The 15082-nt window shown below is 41.0% G+C and overlaps 1 protein-coding gene across 1 annotated transcript in view; it reads left to right on the forward strand.

Annotated features, from left to right (window-relative positions):
• BMPER (BMP binding endothelial regulator) overlaps nucleotides 1-15082 on the forward strand; it is a 387098-nt gene that overhangs the window by 239712 nt on the left and 132304 nt on the right. Inside the window, exons 8-10 of the mRNA XM_069215488.1 lie at nucleotides 3082-3191; nucleotides 6360-6497; nucleotides 11488-11592. Of these exons, the coding sequence (XP_069071589.1) occupies nucleotides 3082-3191; nucleotides 6360-6497; nucleotides 11488-11592 (353 nt within the window). The remainder of the gene's footprint in view (nucleotides 1-3081; nucleotides 3192-6359; nucleotides 6498-11487; nucleotides 11593-15082) is intronic.

A 15082-nucleotide genomic window follows, 5' to 3' on the forward strand; every position in this document is an offset into this window, starting at 1 on the left:
AATATTTCACAAAAGATTTCACAAATCGATCGAGCTGTACTTAAACTTAACCAGGAAACAGAAACCACATTTTAGAAACTAATAACAGAAGTACTGTGTTTCGTGACTAACCGTATTAATACTAATTCCCTCCTTCGCTTTTTTGATTGTAGTAAATGCGTCCTTTTCCCCTGGTATGTATTTTCAGAAGTGGTTGGGTTTAATAATGTGTCTCTTGGGCTTCCACAACACTCAGCACACAAAGGCCAAAAAACGCTTGCTGAAGGCTATTACTCAGGCTCCCATGCTAGCCTCGATGTGGTGCCATGTCAGCACCGTCACAGGCCGCCATTAGCAAAAGAGACGACCGGCGATGAGGCCGATTTTCCACTCACAGCGCCTCAGCCTGTCCTGGGAAACTCTGAATGTGGTTAATTGACACTAAATCCACTGCGTTTATATTTAAACGCATAATCCACAACATGCCCATAAATAAATTATATGTAATCTGACTAATTACTCCCATCGTGATGCATATTTCATGAATTCTCAAAAAAAGAAAGCACTAAAGTGAACGAACTGAGTATACTGTTTCCAATTACAGCCCAATGTGCTAGAATAAAGCTTTTCAAATCAAAGACATCACACATTCTAGTTGAATATTTGTTTCAAAATGTTTTTCCAGAGACAGCACAGAGCCAGTTATATTAAGTAGCGCCATCTAAGGGATCGAGCTTCCCTGGCCCCCGTAGCCACGGGGCTCCTGTTATATATCTTATCTCCCTGAATACGTCATGTCCCAGCTAACCACATCTGTGACTCTCTTCAACGAAATATACTCCTTGTCACCAGCTGGCAGCGACTTCTGTCTAATCAGACAGCCATGCAGCCTGCCTCCGGCCTAATTCTGAATAAATAATGTACATCATTTTGCCACAGCATAGCTATCCCCTCTCTACCGTCCCTTTTAGAGACAAAAACCCCAAACTTATGTTGTTTTCACCTGTTGTACACATGCTCAGTATGGTGATGTTACTGCATTGTTGAAGGAGATCAAAGATACTAGTTCCCGGTGGCAGGCTATTTAAAGCTTGTCCTCGTGTTTTTAAAAAACAAGCAGATTTTTTGAAGGGGTAGGGGCCTTTTTAAAGTTCATATTTTTCACCCTGTTCAAATGCAATTTTGACTTTACATAGTGAAGTTTCATGTCGCTAGCTACTAGATCAATCCGAATTTTACCATGTTTTGGAAGAAATGTCTAAAAGCTGGATCTGAAAATACGAAGTAAATTTGAATTTAATGCCCTCGCGCGATGGGTCTGGACTGACACAGACCTACAAGTGCCATGTGCAGAGCAGTCTTGGGCACGTGTGAGACTCACACACGATGAGGTAAAAAGAGGCGATGTGACACAAAGCAGCAACACATTGGCACATGCAAACCTGAGGCAGAGTCTTAAAGAGGACACCCCGAAGATTTGTCCTCACTGGGGAGGGCCGACTTTCATTTTTCTATTTCTAAAATGGATAATAATAAGTACAGTTAACCTCCACACGCGCACATCCCTATCATGATGCCAAGTGGTGAGCAGTGAGTCCTGTATGGTTTCACAAAGTGTTTCTGGGGCTGTGGGGGTTGTGCAATAGCAGTTCACCCCTTCGTGAATCACAGGCCTACTTTCATTGCTGCAGGCCATGCTTACATTCCTCTCTGAACCCAAATGCACGAAGATGAACTTTCAAGCAATTGGGGTTGTGCACAAGGAATTTGTGAATGCGTTTCATACAATTGTTCATACTTTTACTCAGGTCTGTACAAACTGAAACTGTTAAAACACATGTGCACGTATTTCATTGACTCAACATGCAAACTCTAATTTTGGGTATTTGTGTGTATTTGTGAACTGGTATTTTTTCTAACACAAACGCAGCACTACTCCAAGGGATTGCTGTGCATTATGGAGGGTGCTGGGTGATGATACAGGGCAACGTAAATCAGTTTTTCAATCTATAAATTACGTTACATACTTTATAATTTCATTGCACATATTCAATGTTTACGCACAAGGATATTAAGGGTATCATTTGGAATTTGGTAGATGCAAGACTTCTGGCAAAAGAGACGGGTACAGCGTCTGCCAAGCTCACAGTTCACTAGTTCCATACAGAGGTGGCAAAGTCCCAGGATTCCCCTAGTGTAACCTCAGCTGGGTCTGCCATAGGAAAACCTTGACCAAAAGCCTTTCTGCCAAAGGACCATCACTGAATATATGCTACAATGACTGCCCTATTTAGGGCAGTCCTTTCAATAAACATTTTTCCTGATCTGGACTGGCAAGGAAAACCTGGAAATCTCAAAAACAGCAGAAATTACCTTCACATCCTGCACGAAATCTCCCAGCATGTCAGGGCTATTGATTTTTGATTTTCAGTATACAACATTCTGCTTTAGGAGTTTGTTGTTGAAAAACAAAAATCTTTACCAAGCAGTTGCATTAAACAAGGCGCTGGCTCTGCAGTAGAAGCAGTTCCACTGAAGTCACAGGGATTCCTGACGGTTAGGTATCTCTAAATCTGGTGGGCAGTTCCTCCCCAGGGAAGAAGAACCCACACTCTCTGCTGTCCTCACATGTCACCCAAGACTCTAAATTACCACCTACTTAATTTGTCTTTAGGAACCCGGACTCCAGTTGTGGGACCATCAACATTCATGATGGACTAAAGATAGAGGAAGTACATCAATACTGTAGGTTAAGGACTGTTGCAGTCAATATGATCCAACCTCAGGGACTATTGAAAGCACTTCCTCAGTGTCTTTGCCTTGTTGGTGGACCATTATTCGATGTGCTACTCGATCTTTAGTGATCGAACACGATTTATGAACAAGTTTTCTTTCATAAAAGTTCTAATTTACAGAGTCATTTAGACCAACAAGACAAAAGAAAATGCAAAGACAACCCTGCACAAATAGCATTAGCACTTGGTATTGGGTGTTTCCTCTCCCGATTATGGCCTCATCGGCAAGTAATGCATTGTAATATAATACCACGAAGTGTCATATCTTATTTTACAATGACTAACATTTTCAAACATTTTTTCTTAGGCCAGCGTAAAGTGTTTGACCTCCCTTTTGGAAGCTGCCTCTTTCGCAGCGAAGTTTATGACAACCAATCCACATTCTCATATGATAACTGCACAATGTGCACCTGCAGGGTGAGTTGAGCATATGCAATGCCCGAATAACATTCTTATGTTTTTTTATTTTTATTTCCCGTAGTTTTTACTTTTAGAGGTCAACTTGTAATGATGTCATTATTGTCTGAAAACTCTTGCATGTAAGTGTTCAGCATGGTGTCATAGGCATGATCACAAGAAGAAGAATTTACATTTGGTTAGTTTGACTCTCCATCCATGGTTATGGCACAGATTTGCCAACCTATGAACAGTGACACACAAGTCTGGTGGGAGAGGGACAAACCAAATATATAAGAAACTTAGCTACAATATTGCAGCAGTGTTGTAAGGTTCAATTTTTGAATTTGTTGCTCACTTACATGGAACCAGACACAGTTTGAACTGAACCCTGTAACAATTTTCTCCCCAGATCCTGTTACATTTCTCCTTTGTAATTAAAGTCATATCACTCAGGCTGCACACTGTCCCATTCTCACATAGCTTCCTTTTGATCGCAGATTCTACTACTCGTTTATGGTTATGTCACCTTGAAGCTATATCTTCCTCACCCACCCTTTTTTTCACTTGCTCACTACAGTTTTTAGAATGAATCAAACTTAGGTCCATTTACTCCCAATCAACCCCCAGTTATTTTTACTTGTTAATATTTTAAACCAACTTCTCTCTTCCTGTTTTATTTTTTTATTTTTTATAAAGCAGCACTATCATGTCAAAGGTCCAAACCATTCCGTTGCCTTGAATCAGATTTGGCTGTTGGTGTGGATCAACCGCTTCCAACCCTAGCCCGTCACATCCACTTGATGTTTTTAGTAGCTCTATGCAAGACTGTAGGACGAGGGTGTAAATGAGGACAAGGAATTATTCACTCAGTTCTGCCAATCTGTATGGATTTCAATAGAATGGGCAAGCATTGACATTCTGGCCTAACAGCATTACTGCTTCCCACTGGCAGAAGGCAACAATAGGATGTAAGAATTTTAAATAACTCACCTGTGCATAGCTGTCCCATAATTTGCATGCTTTTAAGTGGCACCTATTCTTAGCACTTCAAATGTACCCAATAATGTGCATTATTGACTGCCATTGCATTGATAGAGGAAATTAATGGCGACATATTGATTGGTCAATTTGGAGAACAGATTCAGTAAACAGTCTCTACCAGCTTCTATTTTGAGCCCCGAGTTAAATGGGTGCTTCAGATATCAGAATGTGAGCTAAAGGCGTTAATGTATTACTAAGTGTACGCCCAATCTTCATATACCAGCCTGCAAGCAAAATAATAATCAGTGGATATATGGGCTTAAATAGTCATAACTGTACATTAAAAGAGCATTGCAAGTCACAAAGGAGTTCCATGACCATATTGAGCACTGAGGCTATTGTGCAACAAGACCTTGGTTTTATCCATAAAGTTTGGAGGGAGGGGTGACTTAAAAACATTTGGTGTAAGGGGGCTCAGGGCAAAACATTTGAAGATCTCTGATATAGGGGACAATATTGGGTCCTCGTGAGTGCACGCCTCCTAATTATCAATGCCAGACAATCTCAATGTTTGTTAGCATGTTTGTGGTCCTTTGTATGTATCTAGGGTTCCCCTAGGTAAGAACCATAGCATTGTACTTGCTAGTGATCCCACCATTCATTTTAAATGGTTGTTTTATTCACTCATAAGGGAAGTCAAAAAAGTTCTTATATATCATTTAATTTGTTACTTCTGTTTCATTACACACTAGTAGTCAAAGTAAAGATATTCAAATAAATGATTTGCCAGAATATGCAGGAGGTGTGTTTTATGTTTATTTTTGGAAAGAGGGGAGCAGAATGGAAACTGAAGGAGTCCAATTTAAAAAAAAAAACCATTGACAGCATGCAACCTCAAAATAAAATATGATGACATATAGGGGGTCATTCTGACCCTGGCGGTCTTAGAACAGGCTGGCGGTGCTTCAAAGCCCATTCTGACCGCAGCGGTAAAGCCGCGGTCGGAAAACCGGGGCCGGCGGTTTCCCACCAGTTTTGCCCCGGTTGGGCGAATCCGCCAGGGCAGCGCTGCAAGCAGCGCTGCCCTGGGGATTCCGACCCCCTTCCCGCCAGCCTGTTTCTGGCAGTTTACACCGCCAGGAAGAGGCTGGCGGGAACGGGTGTCCTGGGGCCCCTGGGGGCCCCTGCACTACCCATGCCACTGGCATGGGCAGTGCAGGGGCCCCCTAACAGGGCCCCAGCCTGATTTTCACTTTCTGCCTAGCAGACAGTGAAAAGCGCGACGGGTGCAACTGCACCCGTCGCACACCTGCAACACCGCCGGCTCCATTCGGAGCCGGCTTCAGTGTTGCAGGCCGCCTTCCCGCTGGGCCGGCGGGCGCTAACAATGTTAGCGCCCGCCGGCCCAGCGGGAAGGTCGGAATGGCCCCAGCGGTCTTTTGACCGCGGAGCGGCCAAATGGCGGTTCCCGCCAGGCGGGCGGCGACTGCCGCCCGCCGGGGTCAGAATGACCCCCATAATGACGTGTAAAATTAATTATGCCTCCATAATTTATTCATATTGGTGAGTAACAGAAGGGGTGTCTGCAGAGATAAACTGAAGGAGGCTCTATTTCCAACGTGCCGTGTAGATGTCTTGGATTGGGATATTTAGATGCGAGTGTGCGGGCATATAATTAAGTTGCCAGCACTAATTGTGGTGTCAGTGTTGTTAGTAGGACACAGAATAAAGCATTGAGTACAAGTCTTGGGCTGACTAAAATGCTGATCATAACAATTTGGTGGTAGCATATTGTGGATAAATATATCACTGGAGCACATGCTTCGCTAAGTGCACTGACACTTAATTGTTTTTAAATGGGTTGGCATCTCCTGAAGTATAATCTCTAAAGGTCTATGTGCTGTATCAAATTAATGGTCCACCTTGTGCTTCTCATATAGTACAGCAGCAATTGCTCTGAAAATTACAAAGGCATTTAAACAAAGTTAAGACTGGCACTCTGCCCAAAAAAATATATAAAGCTATGACAACTCTAAAGCACTTTAAATGCCCAGTGAAATCTTTCCCTTTGTCTTTTTTTCCTCTCTTTCCAGATGGGAGTGCGGCAGCTTGGTCAGAACTTTTGGGTTGAGACCAGAATAGTATAAATTTTGTCAGAGCAACTCAGTGAGAATTTTCATGTTTCCTTGCCATCCTTTCACCCAGGACTCCACCGTTGTATGCAAGAAGAAATGCGTCCCTGAAGCCTGCAACAAGAGCAGAGAGTCCTGTTGTGATGAATGTGTCATGTATGTCCCCACCGAGGAAGTGAAAGTGTGCAAGTCTGGCAGCAAGCTGTTCAGGGTAATGTTGCAATGCTAATGTCATTTGGGGATGCTTCTGAGTTTAGTCTCTTTGTACCCTGCCTGCTCACTGGGTAGAGGACAATGGTTTGTTCACTTAATTTGCTTGCGTTTTGCATTTTTGTTGGCTGCAGCACCACATTTAGCAAAGGTTCTCTGATCTGCTTAACGTCAATTAGAATAAATAGGACGGCATGTGCTAGTTAAAACATTAAACAACTGTTAGCCATATTTAAATACAAACTCTTCTCTACTTTGGTCTGTAAGTCTTGTGCAACCCTATTGTGGTAGCACCGTGATATTGCACTTCATCGGCACCTTCAAAAACGTCAGAGGATAGGATATTTTCTTTAATATTTAGATGACATGAATATCTTCGGTGATCACACTTATGCCACCCACGCTGAGGTACTGTCATTCAAGCAGTGCTTTTTGAAGTAATTGAGAAAATAGATATTCAACCTGAAATATGAGTGAGCCTAATATTGGGGCAGATCTTTTTTGTGGGTGGGTGATCAATATTTTAGAAAATTCAGGAAAATATGTCCTGAAAAAAATAATTTGAGACCAATTTGGGCATGAAGCGAGGCTGAGATTATCACTCGTGTCTCTTGGATCCATAGTCATCAAGAACATAAGAAGAGATCAGTTCTCCACTGACAAATTCCAAGTTTCAGATTTCTAATCAGGACATTGATAGGCTTGTATTCCCAACTGATCATTGAATGATGCAGCTAAGGGGATCAGGATGTTAATGATAATAACAAAGCACCATCAAAAGCTCATACTCAAGTGCAGCCACAAGGCACTAAGGGCCAGATGTACGAAGCATTTTTCAAGTCACAAATGGCGAATCAGGCCATTTGCGACTTGAAAAATGCTATTTGGGATGTACAAAGCCCAAACTGCGATTCAATAACTTGTTACCGAATCGAAGTTTGGGTTTTGCGATTCCGTATTAGAAGGGGGCGTGACAAGGGCATCCCTTTCTAATACAGAATCCAGATGGGATGTATGATTGTTTTGTGACCGCGAATGCGGTCGTAAAACAATCGCAGTTAGCACCAGTTTCAAACTGGTGCTAACCCATTCGCAAACGAAAAGGGGTCCCCATGGCTGTGAAAATATTTTTACAGAGCAGGCAGTGGTCCCACAGACCACTGCCTGCTCTGAAAAAATTAAAAGAAAATTGTCATTTCTGATTTTGAAATGTATCTCGCTTTCCTTTAAGGAAAACAGGCTGCATTTAAAAAAAAAAAAAAAAATGCTTTATTTAAAAGCAGTTACAGACATGGTGGTCTGCTGTCTCCAGCAGGCCACCATCCCAGTGAGGGTGGCCATTCCCAATGGGGTTGCAAATTGCAACCTACCTCATGAATATTCATGAGGTAAGTCATTTGCGACCCCTTTGGGAATCGCAAACAGCGTAATTAACACTGCTGTACATCAAGTTTTGCGACTCGCAATTTGTGAGTCATAAAACCTGAATTTTGTACATGTGGCCCTTAATCACATCTCCTATCCTCATATACCACAACCAACACCTTCCATTTAGGCCAAACTGCAATCCACACTCACCACACGTACGCTTTTGAAGGGTGCCCTGGAATCAAAAGTGAATCTCGGCTTCATGGCTTTTCTGGTTATAAAGCACTATTCAAATTCTACATGAAAAAATAATGCAGTATTATGCCGTTACCAGTGTTGAATTAGCACTTTTTTACAGTTTGCAATTCTTTAGTTGAATTGCAATTAAGCCCAAAGAGATCTGAAAGTTTTGCTGCCTGACAATGTAATTTCCACGTCTTGCTTTGATTACTACGGGTATTTTCACATTTAGGCCTAACGTTTCTTCGGTGTTTGTCTGGTTTTAAACATGGGAGCATCATGCCAATTTCCTGCTTCTGTTATTTACTAACAGTCCTTTACATACTAGTTGTGAAAGGGCAACAATTGTGCAGCTTTATGTTAGGAAAAATCTGGCTTAGTAACTCCCAATTCTTCAAGTTTTAATTACAGGAACATCTTAATCATCAATGGGGCTTGCTCGGCTAATATTCTGTGCTATCCATTTTTTTCAAAGATGTATGCATCCAATTTCACTTGTATGTGACTATTTTCTATTGCTATTTTTACTATTATATATTGTTTGTAAATGTACTTTGAACTACACTTTGTGGTACATCATAAACGTTTACAAAAATAGAATAGATGATCATATTGATATCAACTCATCAACGTCTTAACCACCTCTCAATCACTCCTTTCCTAATGTGGCTGTTTGGAATACTTTTAATAAATCATAATTATGGGAAAAGCTTGAGAAATATGAAGCTGAATTATTGGGTGTTTTTTTTTACTTGACCTTAAAACTTAGCAGGGTGAGGAGATGTTTGCCATCTTGGCCCATCCCTATTCTCCAGGGATCAGCATAAGAGTGTGATTCACAGAAGGTATCTTTGGGAAGCAATTCCATAAGGGGCCAGTATTCTGCTTCTCTAAATAGCAACATGGATGTTGGGAGACAATGGTACATTTTCATTTCCCAGTGCCCGATTGGCCTTTCATAAAAGCATTCATACTTGGTCTACGATCTCCAAAATTATTAGGCAGAGATAGGTATAACAACTGGGGTGACAGCTTGCAAAGTTCTCAAGCAATGATCCCTGGAAATCTTATAATAATGGGATTTAACATGTTTAGTTTTCATAAAGTAACACAACACGCGTGACAATTAAGAGTAAAGTTACCAGATGCTTCCATTTCACTAGGACACAAAGTGCCTGTTATGATAAAGGTTCCATTCACAAAAAGTGGTTGCAAATTGCCTATTGACTTTCTGTAATTGGAAAGGAAATTTTTGTACTGACCTAGGTACTAATAGGTTGGTACACAAAATTCAGAATCATAGTGGGTGGGTATCAGTATTCATAAGGTCGGTTGCAAATGTTGATTCACTATGATTGGAGGCCATCACATTAATTATGGATTGCTGGGATCAGCAGACCACCATGCCCGTGACTGTATTTAAATAAGGTGCACCTTTTTTCTAAATGTAGACCATATTCCTGAAAGGAAACAGTTTATATTTTTTAAGTTTGTTTGAAAGTTGACAGTGGTGCTCTGGGGTACTCTCTTTTTCCCAGCAAACATTTTTATTACATTTACAAAGGGGACGGAATCCCAACAGGACCCTTTCTCTTTTGAGAATGTGTTACTGCCCCAAATATTGATTGAGGATGTTCCAGGACTGTGATACCCTGGATATTTTGGGAACACAGAAACAAATTCAGTAATGTGTGGGTGTTCCAAGACCTATGCCAACCTCAGAAATGGTTGGAGATTTACTCCCATCAAGGAAAGGATCTACATTTTTTCCAAGAATGGAGGCACACACCTAAAATTGGTGGAGGTGGAAGAAGGGTGGTGAATTCACAGGGAAAATTATTTTCCCAATGAAGAAATAAAAGTGTATTTGCACTAATTCAATGGCTTTTCACCTAAGTGTAATGGTACAGATTTCACAATTACGCATGTAAAATACACTTTGCTTGGTCTTTATTCAGAGCCTTTGACTGGCACATGATTCTATGAGAACCCATGGAAGCCTTTATGAAATCCTGATACTACTAAAGCTACTCTATTTTAATGCAATATAGTAACCCTCCAAGTGCATATTTATGAATACCCTTGAGAATCGGGCCAAAGGTGTTCTGGTGACACTGAGTCATCTTAGATTGAGGCTCACAAACAACTCTCTAAGTGAAGTATTACTCTAGTTGTACCTCTCGAAATCTGTTTATTACAAGAACATCGCATACCTGGTCATGTCTCAGAGAAAGGAAATATACGTTTTCACTAATCACAGTGCAGAACCTAGAGAGAAAGGCAGCTAATGTCTGTATATCGGTGTGAAAATGCAAAGCTTGCAAAAAATGCAGATGTTATGAAAACTGCTGTGCTTTGCGAGAAAAGCATCTTTGACTTAGCGTGGGAAGTATATCTTTCTCCCAAGCTGCCATTTTCTGCGCTTAAGTTTACAGTTCAAATCCGATACAGCACAGCGGCAGCCAAGATTGAGTTGGGTGGAGGATAGACCATCTGGGAAAAAATTCACTGTGTCCAAAAATGATAATTATATTTTGTCATGCAGAATAATTTAAGTACATTAGACTTTTGATGAGTCTAGGATATCCTGAAAACGTTTGTAGCATGTAATGTAACCGGTAAACTAGCTTAATTCTACAGAAAAAGGGCAAATGGGAAAGCGAGAGAGAGATGGCAGATTTTAAAAAATGTGATGAGAGATAAACTCAGGAAAGAGAGATGAAAGAGAGACTAGGAAAAGAGAGGCGAGATAGACCAAGGACAGAGAGATAAGAGATAAAAAGGGAAAAGAGGGCTGAAAGATACATCGAGAAAAGAGAGATGAAAAAACTCTTGCAGCCATCTTTCTTTCCTAAACAACTGTACTGTCCAAAATAAATGCTGTGCTGTAATTGTAGTGACTGTAGTATAATGGACTCTTTAGGTGCTTGGTAAGACATCCACGAGGCAGATATCTTATTGGCCAGATCTTAGTGCAGATGCTATGTTTGCAAGTGGTCTGCATTGTGATCTGGTGTAATTATTATGCTGTGCTGGTTATCTCAATATTTTAACCACAAAAAGTTTGGTCTCAAAGATTTGCTGAAACCTTGCCTCATCAACATTCACGAGGCAGTCAGTAACCTTTCAGTGCTTTGTGACTGTGTGAGTAATTGCAAAGCATTACTGAGTTTCCTTTCACTGTGGGTGGAGTGTACCTATATCTCAATGTTTAAGTGGTCTAAGAAAATCCTGTCCTTACAGCACAGTACAATGCTCCAAATCATCACAAAATATGGAGGGATGAATGAGGGAAACCACTTCCCCTGTGTCCTACTGACAAAGAACTGGAAGACTGTTATGAAGCCTTCACTCGTGGTTGTTTTTTTGTTATGCTCTTATAGGATGGAGAAATGTGGTCATCTATTAACTGCACCATCTGCGCCTGTGTGAAAGGCAAGACAGAATGTCAGAAGAAGCAGTGCATTCCAGTCACCAGCTGCCCTAAAGTGAGTTTTTCTTCTCATTGGCTTTGTCGCTAGAGGTCTAATCTGACATGACTAGTCAATGAGCTTCTACGCCCATGATTTTTTGACCAATATCTTTTATTACAGACTACAGTTACCTATATTGTAGACTCAAATTGTCAGTTGTTTCATGAATTTCTTCTTCTTTATAAGGATATCATGTCTTTTTTTTGGCAGGGTTGCATGTGCTACAACAACTCTTACCTCCAGGATTCACTGACATCTCTTGAGGGGGCTAGATGGGGCGAATGCCCCAAATCTTTATGTTCTGCCCCCTCCTCAGCCCCTGCACCACAGCTGTTGAATGTGCCAAGAGATGACACAGAAAATAAAACAGACACTGAACCTTGCCACACACAACAATAAGTCCAACTACCTTCCAGTGCAAAGCAGATACTTACATGATTTAACTACAGGCTGTTCAACTGGAAAGAATTCTCTTGATTTACTGCCTCCTTGCCAACGCAACTGACCTCATCGTTAGTTGAAGGTTGTGTCTCTTCAAATATATGCCAACGATCATGGTCAGCATAGCAGCTTGGTCACCTATGCCAGGCCCTTTGCAAAAGAGTTCTTAGCCCACCACGGCCATTCTCAGCAGGTAGCAGGTATTTCTGTGTTTTCCAGTGCTTTCCATGTCCTACAGTTACGACCTTCTGCCTGATTCTTTCATATTAACAAGAAATGACAGAAACAATCCGCTTTGGTCTTTACCTTCTGAAGAAAAGCTAAAGCAGTTATTTTATTGGTACAGCCTTTTATTTTCTTAGTTCTCCATGGTCAATAAGGGCATGCAGCTTTGCATACAAGTACTGTATCAGAAGAGGGAAGTCTACGAGGATCTTTGTGCAAAATGCATGTCACTGAGCTAATCGGGGCACTTGCCATATGGAATGCTCGAGTACACTGCACCGCAGGCAATTAGACCTTTATTCTGTATTTCAATGTCCAAAACTTGACATCTGGAGAAATTTGAGCACCTGGTAAATACTACACCTCATGCAGTCCATATTTATCCGGTATGTAATTTGTATCCTTGATTGCACCACAACTGTAATTGGGGCTTTAATGCATCAAAAAAGCCACACCAAAGAGCTGAGAGAGAAGTCCAAGGAAGTGTCAGGGGATAGGAAGTGAAGAAGGAGCATAGCAAATAGAAAGAACATCAACTAAACACTTTTTACCGCACTGGCAGATGAAGTACTGCCACATTAACCAGTAGGCAAATTTACCGAGAGCTGTGAAGTAGGATATGGAAGAGGGTTGCAGTTAAAACTGAGCTGGCAGTGCCCTCATAGACATCAGGGATAAATAACTTGTAGTTACCTTCCTGGGAATAAGACAAAAAGAATGTGATAGACCGATTGATAGAGAGGGAGAGCAAGAGTGTGTGTATGTGTGTGTGTGTGAGAGAGAGAGAGAGAAATAGAGAGCGGGAGGGAGAGAGAGAGAGAAACTGAATTAGGGTGTGCATGCATGCATTCCTTGATTGTCTGTTTTTCTGTGCATGCCACTGGATAAACATCAAGATGGTCTTTTGGAAGAGTCCTAGGTCCAAGAAAGTTCCAAGATGGGTAGAGGATTGATATATTGTCTCCCTCTGACATATTCTGCCCTCAGACCTCACCCAGCTTCCTCTCCTTGATAAATATGTTAGCCTACAGTGTTGATAAGTTCTGGAGGTATTAGGCAGGGGTTAGCACATTGTTCTATCGGGTTGATTGTGTAAAATTAATTTACATTTATTCATCCAACAATGCATTCATTAGAGTGAATATTAATTTATTTAGACTCTGGTCCATGTGTTCCAGATAGTTAATTAAATGGAATTTGTATCAACCTTATTCAGTAATGCCCATTTAATTCTGGCTGAAGAGTAATGAATGTTGTAGACCTTGAACTGGTAACAGTGTTTTGTAGCACTAAACACACAAATATATAAATCCTTATTTAAAATGTGGGGGCTGGTCCATTGGTCCACCAAGGCCGTGGAGGAGTTTTCTCTATTGTCTTTATGGAAAACCAACCACCATATTTAGAGATTTCCACCAGGCAGTTGAAGATCTCTATGTCTTCAGCAAAGCTGTTAATGTGGAGGCTCCATTTTAAGCACTGAAATTCTGGTGAGCAACAGCCATGTTTAATACAGCTGCTTAGCAAAAATTTTTCTTCTTAGAAAAGAAAATTCGAAATATTGTTTTCGAAACCAAAAAACAAAAAATGTCCTTGACATATTGGCAGTTTCTCCCCTTATGTGTGTGTGTGGGAGGGTGACAGGCTGGGGTCATTTTTTGGCTTTCCTGCTCAGGACTGCCAGGTTTTCCCTAAAAAGGGGGACAGTCTGAGACACTTTGACAATGGCCCAATGTCAGTTTAGCCATCAGTCAAAGTTGGAAACTTGGTGGATCCTCCAGTTCTGAATAAAGTGGGCAGAGAAGACGTTTGGTGGAAAGGATACTCCTCCACATTTCTATAGCAATATAAATATAAGTGACTGTACATGTAGAAATACATGTGTTTAATGTTTCTATAATGCTGTTGTGGGGTTCTAATGACATGATAATTAGTCCTAAATTGGACATCTTGTAAGTATTTTAAGTATTTTTATACTGCGATCTTATTGGAAAAGTAGAATGTGTATTATAATCTGCACTACGTGAAAATGCTGAATATTTTACTATTCTACATCATTTGTGTGGCTTCAAATCGATCGAAATATGTAAAACACGATGATAACACGATTATAAAGTCATTTAAAAAAAATCATGGAGATTAAATAATCGATCAAAATGACATAATTCTTGCTTAATACGAGTTGGTGGTTGGATCAGAGTTTTCTGCTTCTTCGAAGGTCAAAAGTTGTGCAGTGCCGCTTGTTTTCTAGAGCGTGGATACACTAATGCTCCAGGACAAGGGTGGGGCTTCAAATTAAGCTCACAGTAGAACATCAGCGCCCAGGCCACGGAGCACAGCTACATAGTAATTGACAGCGCCGGAAATTTAGGACAGACAAATCATTGTGTGGTCTGAGGAGAAATTTCACGCCTTCAAAAATCATGGAATTGCGCCAATTTGACAGAACACCAAAATTCACAGATGTCATGAATTTCCCTTGTATAGTAATGTTTTTCAACGGCCTGGTCTGCATGTCTCCCTAGCTCCAGATCATTCTCCTGGCACATTGTCTTGTCACCTCTGTGTCTCGCTCACTTCCTCTCTCGCTCCTTATATTTCTAGGTAGTACTTCTGATTGTAGACCTACAAATAACACTGTCCCAGACCATTTGTTTCCCCTGCCAGTAGTGCTGTTTTACTGCTCCTACAATTGGTACTTGACAGTGGTTAGTTGGTGGCTATTCAGAGGATTTGGCAATGCTAGCCTGCATGGTTTTCTACAAACATGAATCTTTAGAAATGTAGTTTTCTCCATCAGTAACATTAAAATTCAGAAAGTTTGACCAGGCTATAAATT

The sequence above is a fragment of the Pleurodeles waltl genome, chromosome 2_1 (assembly GCF_031143425.1).
Source record: "Pleurodeles waltl isolate 20211129_DDA chromosome 2_1, aPleWal1.hap1.20221129, whole genome shotgun sequence".
NCBI classification, from domain to species: domain Eukaryota; kingdom Metazoa; phylum Chordata; class Amphibia; order Caudata; family Salamandridae; genus Pleurodeles; species Pleurodeles waltl.